The 16,792-nt window shown below is 39.6% G+C and overlaps 1 protein-coding gene across 1 annotated transcript in view; it reads right to left on the reverse strand.

The window, feature by feature from the left end:
• Nucleotides 1–2,932: 2,932 nt before the first annotated feature.
• The window catches only part of LOC121388541 (inactive polypeptide N-acetylgalactosaminyltransferase-like protein 5), a 14,895-nt gene continuing 1,035 nt past the window's right edge, over nucleotides 2,933–16,792 (reverse strand). Inside the window, exons 3-11 of the mRNA XM_041519920.1 lie at nucleotides 15,860–16,026; nucleotides 14,312–14,489; nucleotides 11,768–11,968; nucleotides 10,656–10,773; nucleotides 8,699–8,887; nucleotides 7,396–7,530; nucleotides 6,120–6,224; nucleotides 3,621–3,749; nucleotides 2,933–3,058 (exon numbers count right to left, since the gene is read on the reverse strand). Coding sequence (XP_041375854.1) covers nucleotides 2,933–3,058; nucleotides 3,621–3,749; nucleotides 6,120–6,224; nucleotides 7,396–7,530; nucleotides 8,699–8,887; nucleotides 10,656–10,773; nucleotides 11,768–11,968; nucleotides 14,312–14,489; nucleotides 15,860–16,026 — 1,348 coding nt within the window. The remainder of the gene's footprint in view (nucleotides 3,059–3,620; nucleotides 3,750–6,119; nucleotides 6,225–7,395; nucleotides 7,531–8,698; nucleotides 8,888–10,655; nucleotides 10,774–11,767; nucleotides 11,969–14,311; nucleotides 14,490–15,859; nucleotides 16,027–16,792) is intronic.

Genomic DNA, 16,792 nt, shown 5'->3' on the forward strand with positions numbered 1-16,792 from the left:
GTAGTCCAGATAGAATTAAACGCTCAGTTATTACAAAAAATTATGCTCAGGGTGGGTTAAAAATGATTGAAACATTAACATTTATTAAAGCTCTAAAAGTTTCATGGTTAAGACGCTACTTTCAATCAGACTGCAAATGGAAATGGTTTGTAAATAAATATATGGATAATGTAGCTATATCTAAAATGGGAGCCAATGTTGGTGAATATTTAAATAAAAAGTTTTAAAATCCTTTTTGGAATGATGTATTGAATGAATGGAAAGATCTTGTGCAAAAAAACAGAAATTGAAACTTGTGACGAAATAGTAAATGAGCCGATATGGTACAACACACATTTTAAAAACAGGTCATTATTTATCCGCAATTGGTATAATAACGGTATAACACATATCAGATATCTTTTATCTGAAACAGGATACGTCATTCCTTTTGCAGAGTTAAAACAAAAATACAACATACGAGGAACCTTTTTAGATTACGAAAATGTAATTCATAGTATCCCAGAAAATTGGAAAGGCATTGTCCAAAAATTACAAGGACAGATAAATTTATATAATACTTTGTGTCCAACGTATATGTTTTTAATGACACAAATTAGTAAAGGTTGTGTTGTATATTATAATATACTTTCTATGAATGTAGAAATGCCAATAGCACAAATCCGCTGGTGTGCGATAATAAACGAGGATAACTCCCCGTTAATATGGAAAAAGGTATATTTAACACCCAGATTATGTACTAAACAAATCGCACTTACAGATTTTCAATATAAAATTCTTAATAGAATAATAGCAACCAATAGCTTTCTATGTAGGATAGGGATTCGGGACGATGCACTTTGTACTTTCTGTAATGAGGACGAGGAAACGATAATTCACCTTTTTGTAAAATGTTCAAAAGTGACTTCTTTGTGGGGAAATTTGGAATCTTGGATTTTTGACGTCACGGGATGCCGTACAGTTATAAACGACAGAAAGATAATATTTGGTATACAAACAGGACAAAAAATACTTAATCATTTAATTTTAATAACAAAAAAAAATATATATAATGCTCGTGTAACGAACATCTCACTATCGTTTCCTCGTCTTCTAGCCATGGTAAAGGATTATTACATGACAGAAAAAATAATATCACAAATAAATTTGCAAGGGGACGACCATATTAAAAATGGTGCCTATTTGTCGCGGTATTAGAAGCCAGTGAATAAATATTCTTGTTTTCCGTTTTCGTTTTATTAAGGTTGATTTAATCAACTGGTTTTAATGCATTTATAATAATATATATTTATGCAAATATAGAAGTCGTGGAAATAGGAGATCTGCGGTGAAATAGCCCATGTGTTCAATTACATGTTATACCTCCCTGAAACATCAGCTGTACATACCTTTCTACCTTCTTTTTTTCAAATCCTGTTTGTATTCAATTACGTGCTGTGTGTATAGTGTATTGCTTTTTTTTTGTATTTTGTAATTTATGTTTTATAAACTGTACCTTTGCCAATAAAAAGAAAAATAAAGAATGAAAACCCCCCCCAAAACAACTGTATGATTAACATAATGAAAAAGATTGACAGAAATAATGTTCCACAGTGGTTAATGGACCTTCCTGGAAATGGTCAAAATCGACAATGATACCCCACGCACGTCTACGGGGCAACTGCGTGATGTATGTGCAAACTATGGAATGTGTTTCGGTGTGTTGATAAACAGACCTGAACGTTCTTTACTAGGATGTCTGTCCTCAAAACGTATGTTCGGTCTAATAGTTGATATTAACAGTAATATTTCAAATTTCCCTACTTTTTTTGTAGAGTTATATATAACAAATTAAAGGTTATACCTTTCTATACATTTTGAAGAACATTTATTAAATATTTAATAGACAAAAATACTGGGGAAGATGCATCAAGTTATGACTTCGCTTCCCAAGATTATGTCATTCGTTGTGCACGTGCAATCATTATGACACGTGTCATCACAAGCGTACGAGACAGGGGGCAGGGTGTGTATGTGGCAAATTAGGGCAAAAATGACAGTGAAATTCAAGCAAAATAAACTGGCCTGAACCCTTTTCACCATGTATTTCCATCATTCTACCCACAATATTGGTTGTAATCCATGAAAAAATGCTTAGTGATTCGTTTGCAACCCTATTTAGCTGTTTGGTAGCATTGCTAACACGAATAAATACTGTTATACAAATTCTGGCATTTTCATTGAATTCGGGCAAAAATCTGCCTGTCCCCCTACAAAAACGGGAGCCCGTACGCCTGTGGTAATACTGGTTAGATTTCCCTGAATATCTTGAACTATGTGGATAATAATGCTATTCTGGTAATAAATGATGTAAAGTCGTCTTCTTCTTGTTACGTTTGAAACGTTTTGACATGGTCCTTGTTATTCAAAGGGGCGGGACGTAGCCCAGTGATAAAGCGTTCGCTTGATGCGTGGTCGGTCTAGGATCGATCCCCGTCGGTGGACCCATTAGGCTATTCTCGCTCCAGCCAGTGCTCCGCAACTGGTGTAACAAAGGCCGTGGTATGTACTATCCTGTCTGTGGGATGGTGCATATAAAAGATATCTTGCTGCTAATCGAAAAGAGTAGCCCATGAAGTGACAACAGCGGGTTTCCTCTTTCAATATCTGTGTGGTCCTTAACCATATGTCTGACGCCATATAAGCGTAAATAAAATGTGTTGAGTGCGTCGTTAAATAAAACATTTCCTTCCTTGTTATTCATCACACGGATTGTTTCTCCCACTACCCGCCAACTCTGAAGATTATGCTTTGTTCCTCCTCACGAATTATACACACATGTAGTTGCCCCCTCCCCCGGTCACTGGCATCGTTCACGCTTATAAAACGTTGAACTGGTTTTACTGCCGTGGTTGTGTAACAACAGAAGACAAAACATTGCTGATGAATATATTTAATAATTGTATGTGTTAAAAGTCCACATCTGTGACGGCGAGTCCAGTCGACACGTGTCCATGAAAGGTCCAGCCTCATCTAGGTCCATACACAGTCCAGTTAGTTCATGTTTCAGGAAGCCATTCTGTAGAAGAGAAACAGATAATTAGAAAAATCGATGTTTAATAATTAAAAACCTTTCTGTGGAAAAGAAACGGATAATAAGAAAAATGCCAAAGTTTAATAATTAAAAACCATTCTGTAGAAGAGAAACGGATAATAAGAAAAATCAATGTTTAATCATTAAAAACCTTTCTGTAGAAGAGAAACGGATAATAAGAAAAATCTATTTTTAATAATTAAAAACCTTTCCGTAAAGGAGAAACAGATAAAAAGAAAAATCAATGTTTAATAATTAAACACCTTTCTGTAGAAGAGAAACAAAAAACAAGAAAAATGAATGTTTAATAATTAAAAACATTCCTGTAGGAGAGAAACGGATAATAAGAAAAATATCCATGTTTAATGATTAAAAACATTTCTGTAGAAGAGAAACAAATAATAAGAAAAATCGATTTTTAATAATTAAAAACATTTCTGTAGACAAGAAACGGATAACTAACAAGAAAAATCATTGTTTAATATTTAAAAACATTTTGTAGAAGAGAAACGGTACAGTGTGGTGAGATACATTGAAAAGAATGTACCTTATAATGGATCCACCGATCACGTGGGCCTATGATGCAGTCTTGTAACTGGGGTCTTAGTTGATGTACCTTGACGACAACACACTGTAGCGAGGTACGTAACGTCCTGTCCGTAGTCCACGAGAAACCCTGCACGAAAGGTTAACGACACCACTAGAGCAGATCGATGTATTCATCATGGCCATTGGATGTCAAACATTTGGTGATTATTGTCTCGTAAACCCGATACATATTTCTATTAGTAGCAAGATATGTTTTATTACATTTCCCCCACATACAGGACAACACATACCAGTGGAGCACTGTTCGCGATAGTAAAAAAAAACAACCAGATAATGGGCGTCAATCTGGCTTTAAAAGTGGTGGTATTCTTGTTGCTTTTGCTCAACGAAAAAGTGGGTGGGGGCACTTATATAGATTGTCCCCCGGCGTTGAAAAGTGAGGGGGACGCGTCCCCACTGTCCCCCACCGATCGACGCCCATGATGGGTATGGTATATCATATCCATGTCATATCTGGAAATGAGAGTGCGGTATCTAGATTTTAGATTGGGGTGGGGTGGGGCAACTCCTTGTTGGGGGGATGGGGGCCAACCCATACTATGTTGGTATGTATGTATATACGATTTTATGAAATTTGATAGTTTAAAAAGAAAAAGAAAATTTGATTGGGGGTGGGGGCATTGCCCACGTGACCACCCACCCACTCGCTACGCCACTGGATCTAGCTCAGTCGATAGAGCACTCGCCTGATGTTCTTTGATCGTAAGATAGAATCCACTCAGAGGGCATGTTCTGTGTGTTAGGTTCTTTCTTTCTTTTTACAGTCTCAACTAGTCCCCCAGGACTGGTTTATCAAAGGCTGTCGTATGTGCTGTCCCGTCTATGGTAAGGTACACATGAAAGATCCCTTGCTGCTAATGGACTATTGTAGATTGTCTTCTCTAAGACTACATATCAGAATTATCAAGTATTTGACATCTAATAGCCGTTGATTAATGAATCAGTGTTTTTCAGTCGTGATGTGTCGTTAAATAAAACAAACTTTAGCTTTATCTGAAAATGCATACATATTCTTTATCGAGTATCACATGGATGTCGTAGTCTCAGTTTTAAAATGACAGAAAAAAAGGTTATTTTAACATGTCCAAGAATGCTTAGAAAAGCAATTAGAATTCACGAATTCAAAAGTATATTTTAAGTTTTTTGTCCAATATGATTTATATCTACTTGAGTGAAGTTTGCAATCATATTTCATGAGTGGCGCTTGCGCGACGAGTGTGATATGATTGCAAACTTAACGAGATGAGATATAAATCATATTGGACAAAAAACATGCAATTTGCTATTTATTACATAACTTTTGGCAATTTACCTTTATTTTTAAAATGCCAGCAGCAAAATAGTTCTGGCTTTCTTACAGTGAAGATAACACTTTCTACAGTGACGATAACACATTTTAGAGTGAAATAGTGAAATTGTCACTCTAAAATGTGTTATCGTCACTGAGTGACTGATAACACTTTTATTTCACTGATATTTTAAGATATTTCACTAAATGTTATATAACAAAACAACCTAGTAGCTTTGAATTTGGCTTTAAAATGTACGTAATGACTTTATATTTATATAGTTTATATTTATGGCACCACCACTACTTCATAATAATTATACCATATATAAACATTCGTATAATTAATATCAACAAACCTGTGTTCAGTTCCTGGATCCAGGACTACCTAAGATGAAAGTTCTAAACTTAGGTTTCCTGTCCTGGACGGAGGAGCTGGCCGAGGCCGGCTGTTGTGCCCAAGACAGGCGTGCGCTACAACAGCTTGCTCTGAATGTGCACGTAAAGCCCTATGACCTGACCTGACCTAACTTAGGTAAAAAAAAGTCTGGTGTGCAGTCGGTCTAGGATCGATCCCCATCGGTGGACCAAAGGGACTATTTCTCGTCCCAGTCAGTGCACTACGGCTGATATATTAAAGGCCGCGGTATGTGCTATCATGTCTGTGGGATGGCAGTTGAAAAAAAAAGCCAGACAAAAGGGGAATTTCTTTGGTGCACTAGATGTAGAATAGTTAGCAAACTGTATTAAATTAAACAACTGAATTAAAATAAAACCTATCTTTTCTATCGTATATTTTCTGGAGTTGGTGTGTGTGTATGTGTGTGTGTATGTGTGTATGTGTGTGTGTATGTGTGTGTGTATGTGTGTGTGTGTGTGTGTATGTATGTGTGTGTGTGTTGTGTGTGTGTGTGTGTGTGTGTGTGTGTGTGTGTGTATGTATGTATGTGTGTGTGTGTTGTGTGTGTCTGTATGTGTGTGTGTGTGTGTGTGTCTCTGTGTCTCTGTGTGTGTGTTGTGTGTGTGTCTTTGTCTCTGTGTGTGTGTTGTGTGTGTGTATTTGTGTGTGTTGTGTGTGTGTGTGTGTGTGTGTGTGTGTGTGTGTGTGTGTGTGTATGTGTGTGTGTGGTAAAATGGAGCACGTGTTACCTGGGAGGCAAAGTGAAAGTGGCACTGATCAGCATACAGCAGTCTTGGGTCTTTAAACAGGTACATATGGTTGTCAAGACAACGCTCTGATGATGGATTTTGTGCCTGAATAATTTAAATGTAATAATGCATGCATCTTTTAATGTTACTATGGCATTAAAATCTATACACATTAATAATGGGTTACCCCTTATTATCGTGCTAGATAATCATATAAAACTGTTTAAATGTATAAACACATTTAAAATATCACACATAACCTTTATAGGGAATACTAGAGTTGTCATAAATTTAAAAGTTTGATTTATCTTTTAATGACACCACTAGATCACATTGATTTATTAATCATGATCATCTGCTATTGGGCGTCAAACATTTAGTAATTTTGGTAATAGTGTTAGAAAGGAAACCCACTTTCCATTAGTAGCAAGGAATCTTTTATATGCACCATGCCACAAACAGGATAGCACATACCGGTACCACGGTCTTTGAGATGCCAGTCGTGGTGCACTGGCTGTAACGAGAAATATCCCAATGGGCCACCGACTGGAATCGATCCTAGACCGACCGATTAGGCAAGCGCTTTACCACTGAGCTACGTCTCGCCACAGAACAGTCATAAATACAGGCTACCAGGTTGAACTTCTTTTAAGTGGTTGATCCAGAATGTTTCCACTGCGTTCTTTGAAGTTTTGACTCTGGATCAAAATGATGCACCCATGTCTCATCTCCCGTCAGTGGGCCCATTCGGCTAGTTCTCGTTCCAGCCAGTACTCCACAACTGGTGTAATAAAGGCCGTGGTATGTACTATTCCTGTCTGTGGGATGTTGCATATAAAAGATCTGTTGCTGCTAATCGAAAAGAGTAGCCCATGAAGTGGCGACAGCGGGTTTCCTCTCTCAATATCTATGTGGTCCTTAACCATATGTCTGACGCTATATAACCGTAAATAAAATGTGTTGAGTGTGTCGTTAAATAAAACATTTCCTTCCTTACATGTCTCATCCTGCATTGCAATTTTATTAACGAGTTAAGGAGAAATTATATTATCGTTTGTTCCAGCCAATGCACCACGACTGGTATATCAAAGACCGTGGTATGTGCTATCCTGTCTATGGGATGGTGCATATAAAAGATCCCTTGCTACTAATGGAAAAGTGTAATGGGTTTCTTATCTAAGACTATATGTCAAAATTACCAATAGCTGATGATTAATAAATCAATGTGCTCTAGTGGTGTCGTTAAATAAAACAAAGTTTAACTTTTGATACTTACAGATCCCCAGGCGAGTACATCTTTGTCATACACGAATAACTCCGGCCAGATGTTTTCCAGGAACCAGGAAAAATTCTTACACTGGAGTTTGTCTTTTAGAGCAAAACGTTTGCTCAGATCTCCCGTGTCAATGTCCTGTAAAAATTACAACAATATAATATGAATTAAAAATGTGGCCATTATTATTATACATATATTTCAAAAGAGACTATGTCTAAAGTATAATGATTAGTACGCTCTGTCAGTTATTTAATAAATTATAATAATCTCACGTGTTCTAAAACTCATTATCGCGAGTATGAAAAGTTTGTTTTGTTTAATGATACTTTTAGAGTACACTGATTTATTGGATGTCAGACAGTTTATAATGTTTTTACATATAGTCTTAGAAGAAACACGCTACATTTTTTTTCCATCAGCAGCAAGAGGTCTTTTTATGCGTGTTCTCATAAACAAGACATCACATACCAGGCCTTTGATATACCAACCCTATGTTCAGCCAGCAAACGTTTTGCTAACGTTCGCAAACTATTTGATTGGTACCCGACGTAGTAATTTGGTTTACTGTGTAGCGTAAAAAACAGTCTAGCGAGCGTTTGAGACAAGCGGTTGACTGAACTTACTCAAGTTGTATAGCACTGGGTGTGAGGGGCAAAAACATAGTTTGAGAATGTATCTACCTAGGGTATTCGATCCTTCGATCCAAGCACTCTACCGACTGGGCTAAATTCTGCCCCTATCGTGATTATGACTTCATATGTCTACAAACTTCATTCACGGCCCTGACTTCAAAAGTCTGTAAGATGACCATACATACAAAGTCTGGTAAGATGACCATACATATAAAACTTTGTGTTCATAGAAAAATCGTTAAATTATCTATATTTCTTTTATTTCATCGATTTCAGCTTATTCATTTTACAGCCTTGTGAATCTGTGCCCTAAATGTTATTATCACGGCTAAAAAGGAAATATATTTCCATAAAGACAACCCCATTACCTTGTTTAATCGTTTAAATGCACTATGGCGTTTGGTGTACCAGTTATGGGGTAATAATTAGGACAAATTAAAACAAAGAAGAAAAAAAAAGTATAATAAACGAACCCCACCACTACTTCCCCCCCAAACCCCCCCCCCCCACCCCAAAAAACCCCCACCCCCCCCCCCCCCCCCCCAAAAAAAAAAACCCCCACCCCAAAACAAAACAAAACAAAACAACAACCAACCGACGAGTCTATTAAGGGCGATTGATCCTGCAACATTTTCGCATCTCGGAACTGAAACTCGAGTGATCAAACTAACCCTCATTTCTGGGTAGGTGTCATATACAAATTTATGGTGTTCAGGCTCCATCCACACTTGCAGCGCTCTCTTGTAGTTGAAGACTTCCGTTCTCCTCCTGCCCCCGGGAAATTTATAGGGTTGTCCGCGCGCTATGTGACCGATCTTTGAACACGGTGCATGCATGAGTCGTCCCCCACACATCCATGTCTGAAACCAGGAAACATTGCCCATGATCGTTAATTAATATTATCATAGATAAATAAGGCAAAATGACTACGTGGTCGTCCTATTTATTATGTATGCTGATAAGTTGTAAAAGAACTTGAAACTTGAAACCTATATAGCACATCTTACTAGACACTGGTATGTGAAACAGGAGATGACTATTCTCCACGTAGACCCATTGAAGATACGTTTGGACTGAGGGATAGGGGGACCCATTGGAGATACGTTTAAACTGAGGGGTAGGGGGACCCATTGGAGATACGTTTGAACTGAGGGGTAGGGGGACCCATTGGAGATGCTTTTGGACTGAGGGGGTACGGGGGACTGAGAGGTTGGGGGACCCATTGGAGATACGTTTGAACTGAGGGGTAGGGGGACCCATTGGAGATGCTTTTGGACTGAGAGGTAGGGGGACCCATTGGAGATACGTTTGGACTGAGGGATAGGGGGACCCATTGGATATACGTTTGAACTGAGGGGTAGGGGGACCCATTGGAGATGCTTTTGGACTGAGAGGTAGGGAATCCCAATGGATATACGTTTGGACTGAGAGGTTGGGGGACCCATTGGAGATACGTTTGGACTGAGGGGTAGGGGGACCCATTGGATATACGTTTTGACCGAGGGGTAGGGGGACCCATTGGAGATACGTTTGGACTGAGGGGTAGGGGGACCCATTGGAGATACGTTTGGACTGAGGGGTAGGGGGACCCATTGGAGATACGTTTGGACTGAGGGGTAGGGGGACCCATTGGAGATACGTTTGAACTGAGGGGTAGGGGGACCCATTGGACGTTTTGAGGGGTAGGGGGACCCATTGGAGATACGTTTGGACTGAGGGGTAGGGGGACCCATTGGAGATACGTTTGGACTGAGGGATAGGGGGACCCATTGGAGATACGTTTGGACTGAGGGGTAGGGGGACCCATTGGAGATACGTTTGGACTGAGGGGTAGGGGGACCCATTGGAGATACGTTTGGACTGAGGGGTAGGGGGACCCATTGGATATACGTTTTGACCGAGGGGTAGGGGGACCCATTGGAGATACTTTTGGACTGAGGGGTAGGGGAACCCATTGGATATACGTTTTGACCGAGGGGTAGGGGGATCCATTGGTGATACGTTTGGACTGAGGGGGAGGAGGATCCACTGGAGATACGTTTGGACTGAGGGGTAGGGGGACCCATTGGAGACACGTTTGAACTGAGGGGTAGGGGGACCCATTGGAGACACGTTCGGACTGAGGGGTATGGGGACCCATTGGAGACACGTTTGGACTGGGGGGAGGGTTATACATATACATGGTGATTAATATTGTCAACAGAAAAGTGCAAGTGCAAGTTATATGGGGTAGCGTATGTTTATCTGCTAGGGTTTTGAATCGCCATGAAAGTTACTAGGACACTTACATTAGCCTTTTTTTTTTCTTTCTTTTTTTTTTTTTGTCATTTTAAAGCAGTATGGGAATGCCATCCAGCTCCTATATGCCTTCGTCTTTGACGGTCTTTTTGATGTAGAAGGCATTTGAGGTCTACTATGTCTGGCGTTGATCCGGGCGTAGGTGGTTCGGACCCTCTCCCTGCTCACGACGACAAATGAGTTTATAGGGCATTCACCGCTAAAACTAGAATACAACTTTCATTTATGTAACGTAGTTGCATGTAGAACCCCCTGCAAACATTCTTCGATCTGCGCCTGTATGTGTATATACCTGAGAATAGCACTATGTTTGAATTACATATTACCTACCCTCCATGCCAGCTCAATGTTTTCTCCTCCCCAGACTTTCATTCCATCGTCAAAACCGCCAATTTCAGCGAAGTATTTTCTATCGACTGCAAAACCAGCACCCACCATCACAACAGCTCTGTAGACAGACAGACAGACAGACAGACAGAGAGAACTGTTACTACACAATTAAGTTAAAGTTTGTTTTATTTAACACCACTAGAGCGCATTGATTAATTAATCATCGGTTACTGGATGTCAAACATTTTGTAATTCTGACACGTAGTCATCAGAGGAAACCCGCTACATTTTTCCTAATGCAGCAAGGGATATTTTATATACACTTTCCCACATACAGGAAAGCACATACCACGGCATTTGATTAGTTGTGGTGCACTGGTTGGAACGAAAAAATAACCCAACCTGTTGAATGGATCCATCGAGGTGGTTCCATCCTACGACGTAAGCACCTCAAGCGAGCACTCAACTGACTGAGCTAAATTCCGCCCCCTCTACACAATTAAGTACCAATAGTCCAGCAGCAAAGAGGTCATTTTTTGTTATTATTATTATTATTATTATTGCATATTGCAGACCCGTAGGTCCCCAATTGCGGACGAAAATGTACTAGGTTTCCATTGTCCTATTCTATAATAATTATAAATAAAGATAAAATGTGGCTTATCTTTCCTCACTAGAGACTGTATCCCCACGAAAATGGACAGGTTTGTTTTGTCTTACTCTATATAAATAAAAATGTAGCTTACATGGATTACAACTAAATTTGCGGGTTGAATGATGGAAATACATGGTAAAAGGGTCTCAGGTTAACATATTCTTTTTGCCCGAATTTGACGATTTTCTCCCTGTCTCGTACGCTTATGACGCAACCGTTAGTCGTCATAAAAATAATTCGGTTTGAGGTACTAAAGGTAGCCGTACACCAAATAGTGTCTGAGTGGGTCAAAGTTCGATGTTACCAGTCCTGCCATTGTTGTTAAGTGTGAGGTGTGGTAGTATGTTGTGTTTATGTCGACTGAAACGCTGCGTGTAGGAGTTTTAGCAACATATCATACTATTGTCGTCTATGGGATTTGATCTGGTAGTATACGCCCTAAAATAGTATTGTTTACTTTTTGGGTGTCTCTATGTCTGGTCCAAAGTTGTCTGGCCTGAAGAAAGTTTCGAAAAACACCATTCGCCAATCAAAACCATATCTTAACACGTGACCTCTGTACCACGCATACTCAAAACTCTCCGCGTTGATGTAGTCCAGGGTACCCAGAGCTATTGTCTTCCGGTCCTGTTTTATCAGCGTCAGCAATGGCTGCAGCCTGAAAACAAATATTGTATCACTTTAGTCTAGACTCAAATCTTTGATGAAAGTTAAAAGTTTATTTTGTTTGCAACACCACTAGGGAACATTGGTTTTCAAATCATCAGCTACTGGATGTCAAACACGTGATACGTTTGATACATCGTCTTAGAGAGAAAACCCGCTATATTTTCCCAATAGCAGCAATGGATCTTTTATATGCACTTTACCACGGACCTGACAGCTCATACCATGGCCTTTGATACACCAGTGTAGTGAACTGGCGTCACACGCACACAATTTGTTTACGTTACCATGACGTTCTAGTCTCAAGTCGTTGTTATAGAGTGTTGTGTCTAGATTTTGTTTTATAAGCACGGGTCCATGCACTTCAGGTGATCTTAGCGCTAAGATAGGTTCATGATTAAATTAGCAAAAAAAAAAAAGGAAACAGAAAGGAAGGAAATGTTTATTAACGTTCAACACCTCTGCTAATTTTAAACTGAAACTGTAATATGGTTATTTCGACCACTTGGTCTAGAGTATAAAAAACGAAAACCGGCTGTGCTCCCACCCACCACCCACGGTTGGGCTGCTTGTAATCTCCTGCACATGTCAGGCGCTGGCGGTCCCCTCTCCCACCTCTCCCACTCAACCCATTTCCTGTCCTGGGCCCGTATTTTCGAAGCAATCTTAGCCTACGAAATCGTAAAATCATCGTAAGCTATGACGTCACTATGGCGTGTGCTGTAGTGACGTCACACCCTACGATGGTTTTACGATTTCGTAGGGCTAAGATGGCTTCGAAAATATGGGCCCAGGACGGAGGAGCCGGTGAAAGTCGACACCTGCGCCCATTACAGACATGTGCTACAACAGCTTGCTCTGAATGTACATATTAAACCCTATGACCTGACCTGACCTGACCTGACCTGACCTGACCTGCGGCCGCCCGACCGGCCTCGGTGGTGTAGTAGTTGAGCCATCGTACTTAAGGCTGGTAGGTATTGGGTTCGCCTCCTGGTACCGGCTCTCACTCAGAGCGAGTTTAATGACATTATTCGATAGGTGTAAGGCCACTACACCGACTTCTCTCTCACTAATCACTAACAACTAACCTCTGACCCTGTGTCCTGGGCAGACAGCTCATATAGATTAGGTGTGTGTGCCCAGGACAGCGTGCTTTAACCTTAATTGGATATAAGCACGAAAATAAATATAAATTACCTAGACTACATATACCAAATAGCAACAAAGAACCTGCACACAGAAAAGCCTATCACATTCGAGGGACGGGGAAAAAGACACAATCATAAATATATAGCTCGAGTGTCCTCTAGCGTTATTGGGGGCGGGACGTAGCCCAGTGGTAAAATCGCTCGCTTGGTGCACGATCGGTGGGCCCATTGAGCTATTTCTCGTTCCAGCCAATGCAATACGACTGGTATATCAAAGGCCGTGGTGTGTGCTATCCTGTCTGTGGGATGGTGCATATAAAATATCCTTTGCTGCTAATCGATAAGAGTAGCCCATGAAATGGCGACAGCGGGTTTCCTCTCAATATCTGTGTGGTCCTTAACCATGTCCAAAGCCATATAACTGTAAATAAAATGTGTTGAGTGCGTCGTTAAATAAAATATTTCCTTCTTCCTTCTTCCTCTAGCATTATTATATATGTATTGTATTTGAGAATATCGCTAGAGATGACAGTGTATAATACTTCGGCAATCTTCGACGACCAAATGGTACCCAGCTACTGTGCCCGAAAGACACATTTTCTCCTAAATCTAATGAAACAGACCTTTGGTTCATTTATTCCCGAGTAGAGCAGAATCATGACATTAATATGGTCTAGCAAAAGGTCTTATGATTCAAGACATTTTAAAGGCAAAGGCTCTCCCATTGGACTATACCCCGCCGCGTGCAGCAAAAGACAAACACAATAAGTTAAACTGCTGGCAAAGGCTTCAAATTCCTAGTGGAGTTTAATATGGTATAGCATTCGTTCCTCATCGCGGTTTTTTTTTTCTTCTTTTTTTTAACGACACCACTAGAACACATTGGTTTATTAATTATCGGTTATTGGGTGTCAAACAGTTGGTAATTTCGACATATAATCTTAGTGAGGAAACCCGCTACATTTTTCCATTAGTAGCAAGGGATCTTTTCATATGCATCATTCCACAGACAGGATAACACATACTACGGTCTTTGATATACCAGTCGTGTTGTACTGGCTGGAACGAGAAATATCTCAATGGGTCCACCGGCGGGGATCGACCCCAGACCGACCGCGTATCAAGCCAGCGCTTTAGCACTGGACTACGTCCCAACGCCTCATCGTGGTCTGTGTAGCACATACCAGTCTATGTTAACTTCCATGTGACTGTCAAAAATAACAATGACGTCACCAGTAGCGACGTCACAGCCGTGTTGCCTCGCTTTGATCAAACCGACTCTTTCTGACAGGCGTATGACCCTCACCAATCCTCGCGGGAAATGTGTTGTTACGTAGACATCCAGTGTCTCTTTCAATTCCACTGAGAAAACAAAACACTTTAGTCATATCATGATGAACATCAAGGACGATAAAAGATAATGAATCAATCAATCGATGGATGGATGGATGGATGGATGGATGAATGAATGAATGAATGAATGAATGAATAAAATGTTATCAACGCATATTGGCTTCTGCATGTCAAAGACATATGACTATATCATATATAACATAACATAACATAACATAACATAACATAACATAACATAATATAATATATTCTCTCATCCTCAGGTATATGGAACAGAGCTATCCCATGAGAGAAAACCATGTAACAAATTTCTTTATTATCCATATGGTTCAACATAACCGAGATAATACTAGTAATAATCACACGTGTAATAACAAGGGTGATGACGTAATTTTGGGAAGCGACGTCATAACATGACGTTGCTTCCCCAGGCCAAGCTCAGACTGTGCATTTGAAATATGACGTCATTTCGTCATCTCCTTCTAGTTGTGGCTGAAACATTTTGAGTTAGGTCTTGTTATTTTGAAAGAAAACAACAATAATAATATGGATAATAAAGAAATTATTACACTCGGTGTGAGTCGTACTGATTTTACGAAACTCTTGTCAGGATTCAGGTATTACTCTCGCTCTCGCTCGGGCAATACAAAAATCTCGACACTCATTTCGTAAAATCAGTACGACACACAAGCTCGTTTAATAATCTCTATATCTTACATGGGATATCACGTGCTTGCGTTTAACATGACGTCGTTGGCAATATATGACGTTATATTAATGTGAGGTGGTGACGTGAGGTCATTAGACAGAGTTTCAAATTATTCTTTTGTTATTAAAAACTTCATTTTAAAAGCTATCTTGTTAATTTGTAGTGTTAAATTTTATTTAACACATGAAACAAACATGGCAAATACGCAGTGTAGTTTATTTATGAATCTCTAGAGTCATCAAAGAGAAGTATTCCCGCCCCCCAGTAGATGAATAGGAGTTCTGTTGACGAGGATATACATTTATCCACCAAAACACAAGTGAAATATATTTTTCAGTAGAGGACGCTGATGAAGAGTACCTAACTAGATCACTAGATTCATCAATGAGGAGTATTTCCCAGGTTACATGTTCGGCATTTATATTTGTTATTATCTACCAAGATTACTGGAGTCACAACGATGCGTATCACCCACAGTAGATGCTTGTGAGTTCTGTCGATGATCATGCTGACCTACCTAGATCATTGGAGTCATCATGAGGATCATTTCCCACAGGAGATATTTGGGAGTTCTATTGATGAGGACCTACCAAGATCACTGGAGTCGTCAACAATGAGTATCACACATAGTATATGGTTGGGAGTTCTATTTATGTACACGAGGACTTACCTAGATCACTGGAGTCATCAATGAGGAGTATTTCCCACAGGAGATGTCTCGGAGTTCTGTTGATGATGCTGTACACTGTACGCAGCAGAATGCTCGGCCACTCGTTGTAAAACGGGATGATCACACTGGCAGTGGGCAGGTCGTGGTCGTAGGTGATGTTGGGACATCTGGAATAAATCTTTAGATACACAAGGACTACGAAATGAACAATTATCCTAGGGGCAATAGCTTTAAATTGTTAGCAAATCGTATTGGTATAAATTAATTCAACCACATATATGGTGCTGGTGTCATTTTCATTATTCAATATCTTTTCATAAGTTTCAATACTAATAATGATAAAAAAACACCAAGTGCGTTTGTCAAGACTAAACCAAACGGCGTGTCACAGGATTAATACAGTGCTCCGTGTATACTTGCTATACCTGCCACTGATGAGATATATGGGATTGCTCGCATATAATTGAACTTATACTTGTATCAGTCACTGAAACTAGTATGACAAGTTTTATGCAAACTATATTTTTATGAGTATGTTTATCGTGAAATGTTGTAGGTATATATATCTATCATGTATAATATGTTGATTGAAGGCCTCGAATTTGGCAAATAAGAGGGCAAGGTCATTTAGCATAGACGATGTTTGTTTTGTTGTTTTTTTTTTTTTTTTTTTTGTGGGTGTTTTTTGTTTGTTTTGTTTTGTTTTTGTTTGTTTTTTAGGGGGGGGTTGCTGTGGGTTTTGTTTGTTGGGGTTGTTTGGGGTTTTTTTTTTTGGGGGGGGGGGGGTTGGGGAGGGTTACGGCCAGAAAGCACAACATCACCCATAAATAAGTGTGAAAAGTTTCATATGTTTGTAATAAATCAACCATTTAAAAAATATATTAAGGCATCGTTAAACAAATGTTCCTTTCTTTTTGTTACCTACCTCTATCT

The sequence above is a fragment of the Gigantopelta aegis genome, chromosome 2 (genome assembly GCF_016097555.1).
Source record: "Gigantopelta aegis isolate Gae_Host chromosome 2, Gae_host_genome, whole genome shotgun sequence".
Lineage (NCBI taxonomy): Eukaryota > Metazoa > Mollusca > Gastropoda > Neomphalida > Peltospiridae > Gigantopelta > Gigantopelta aegis.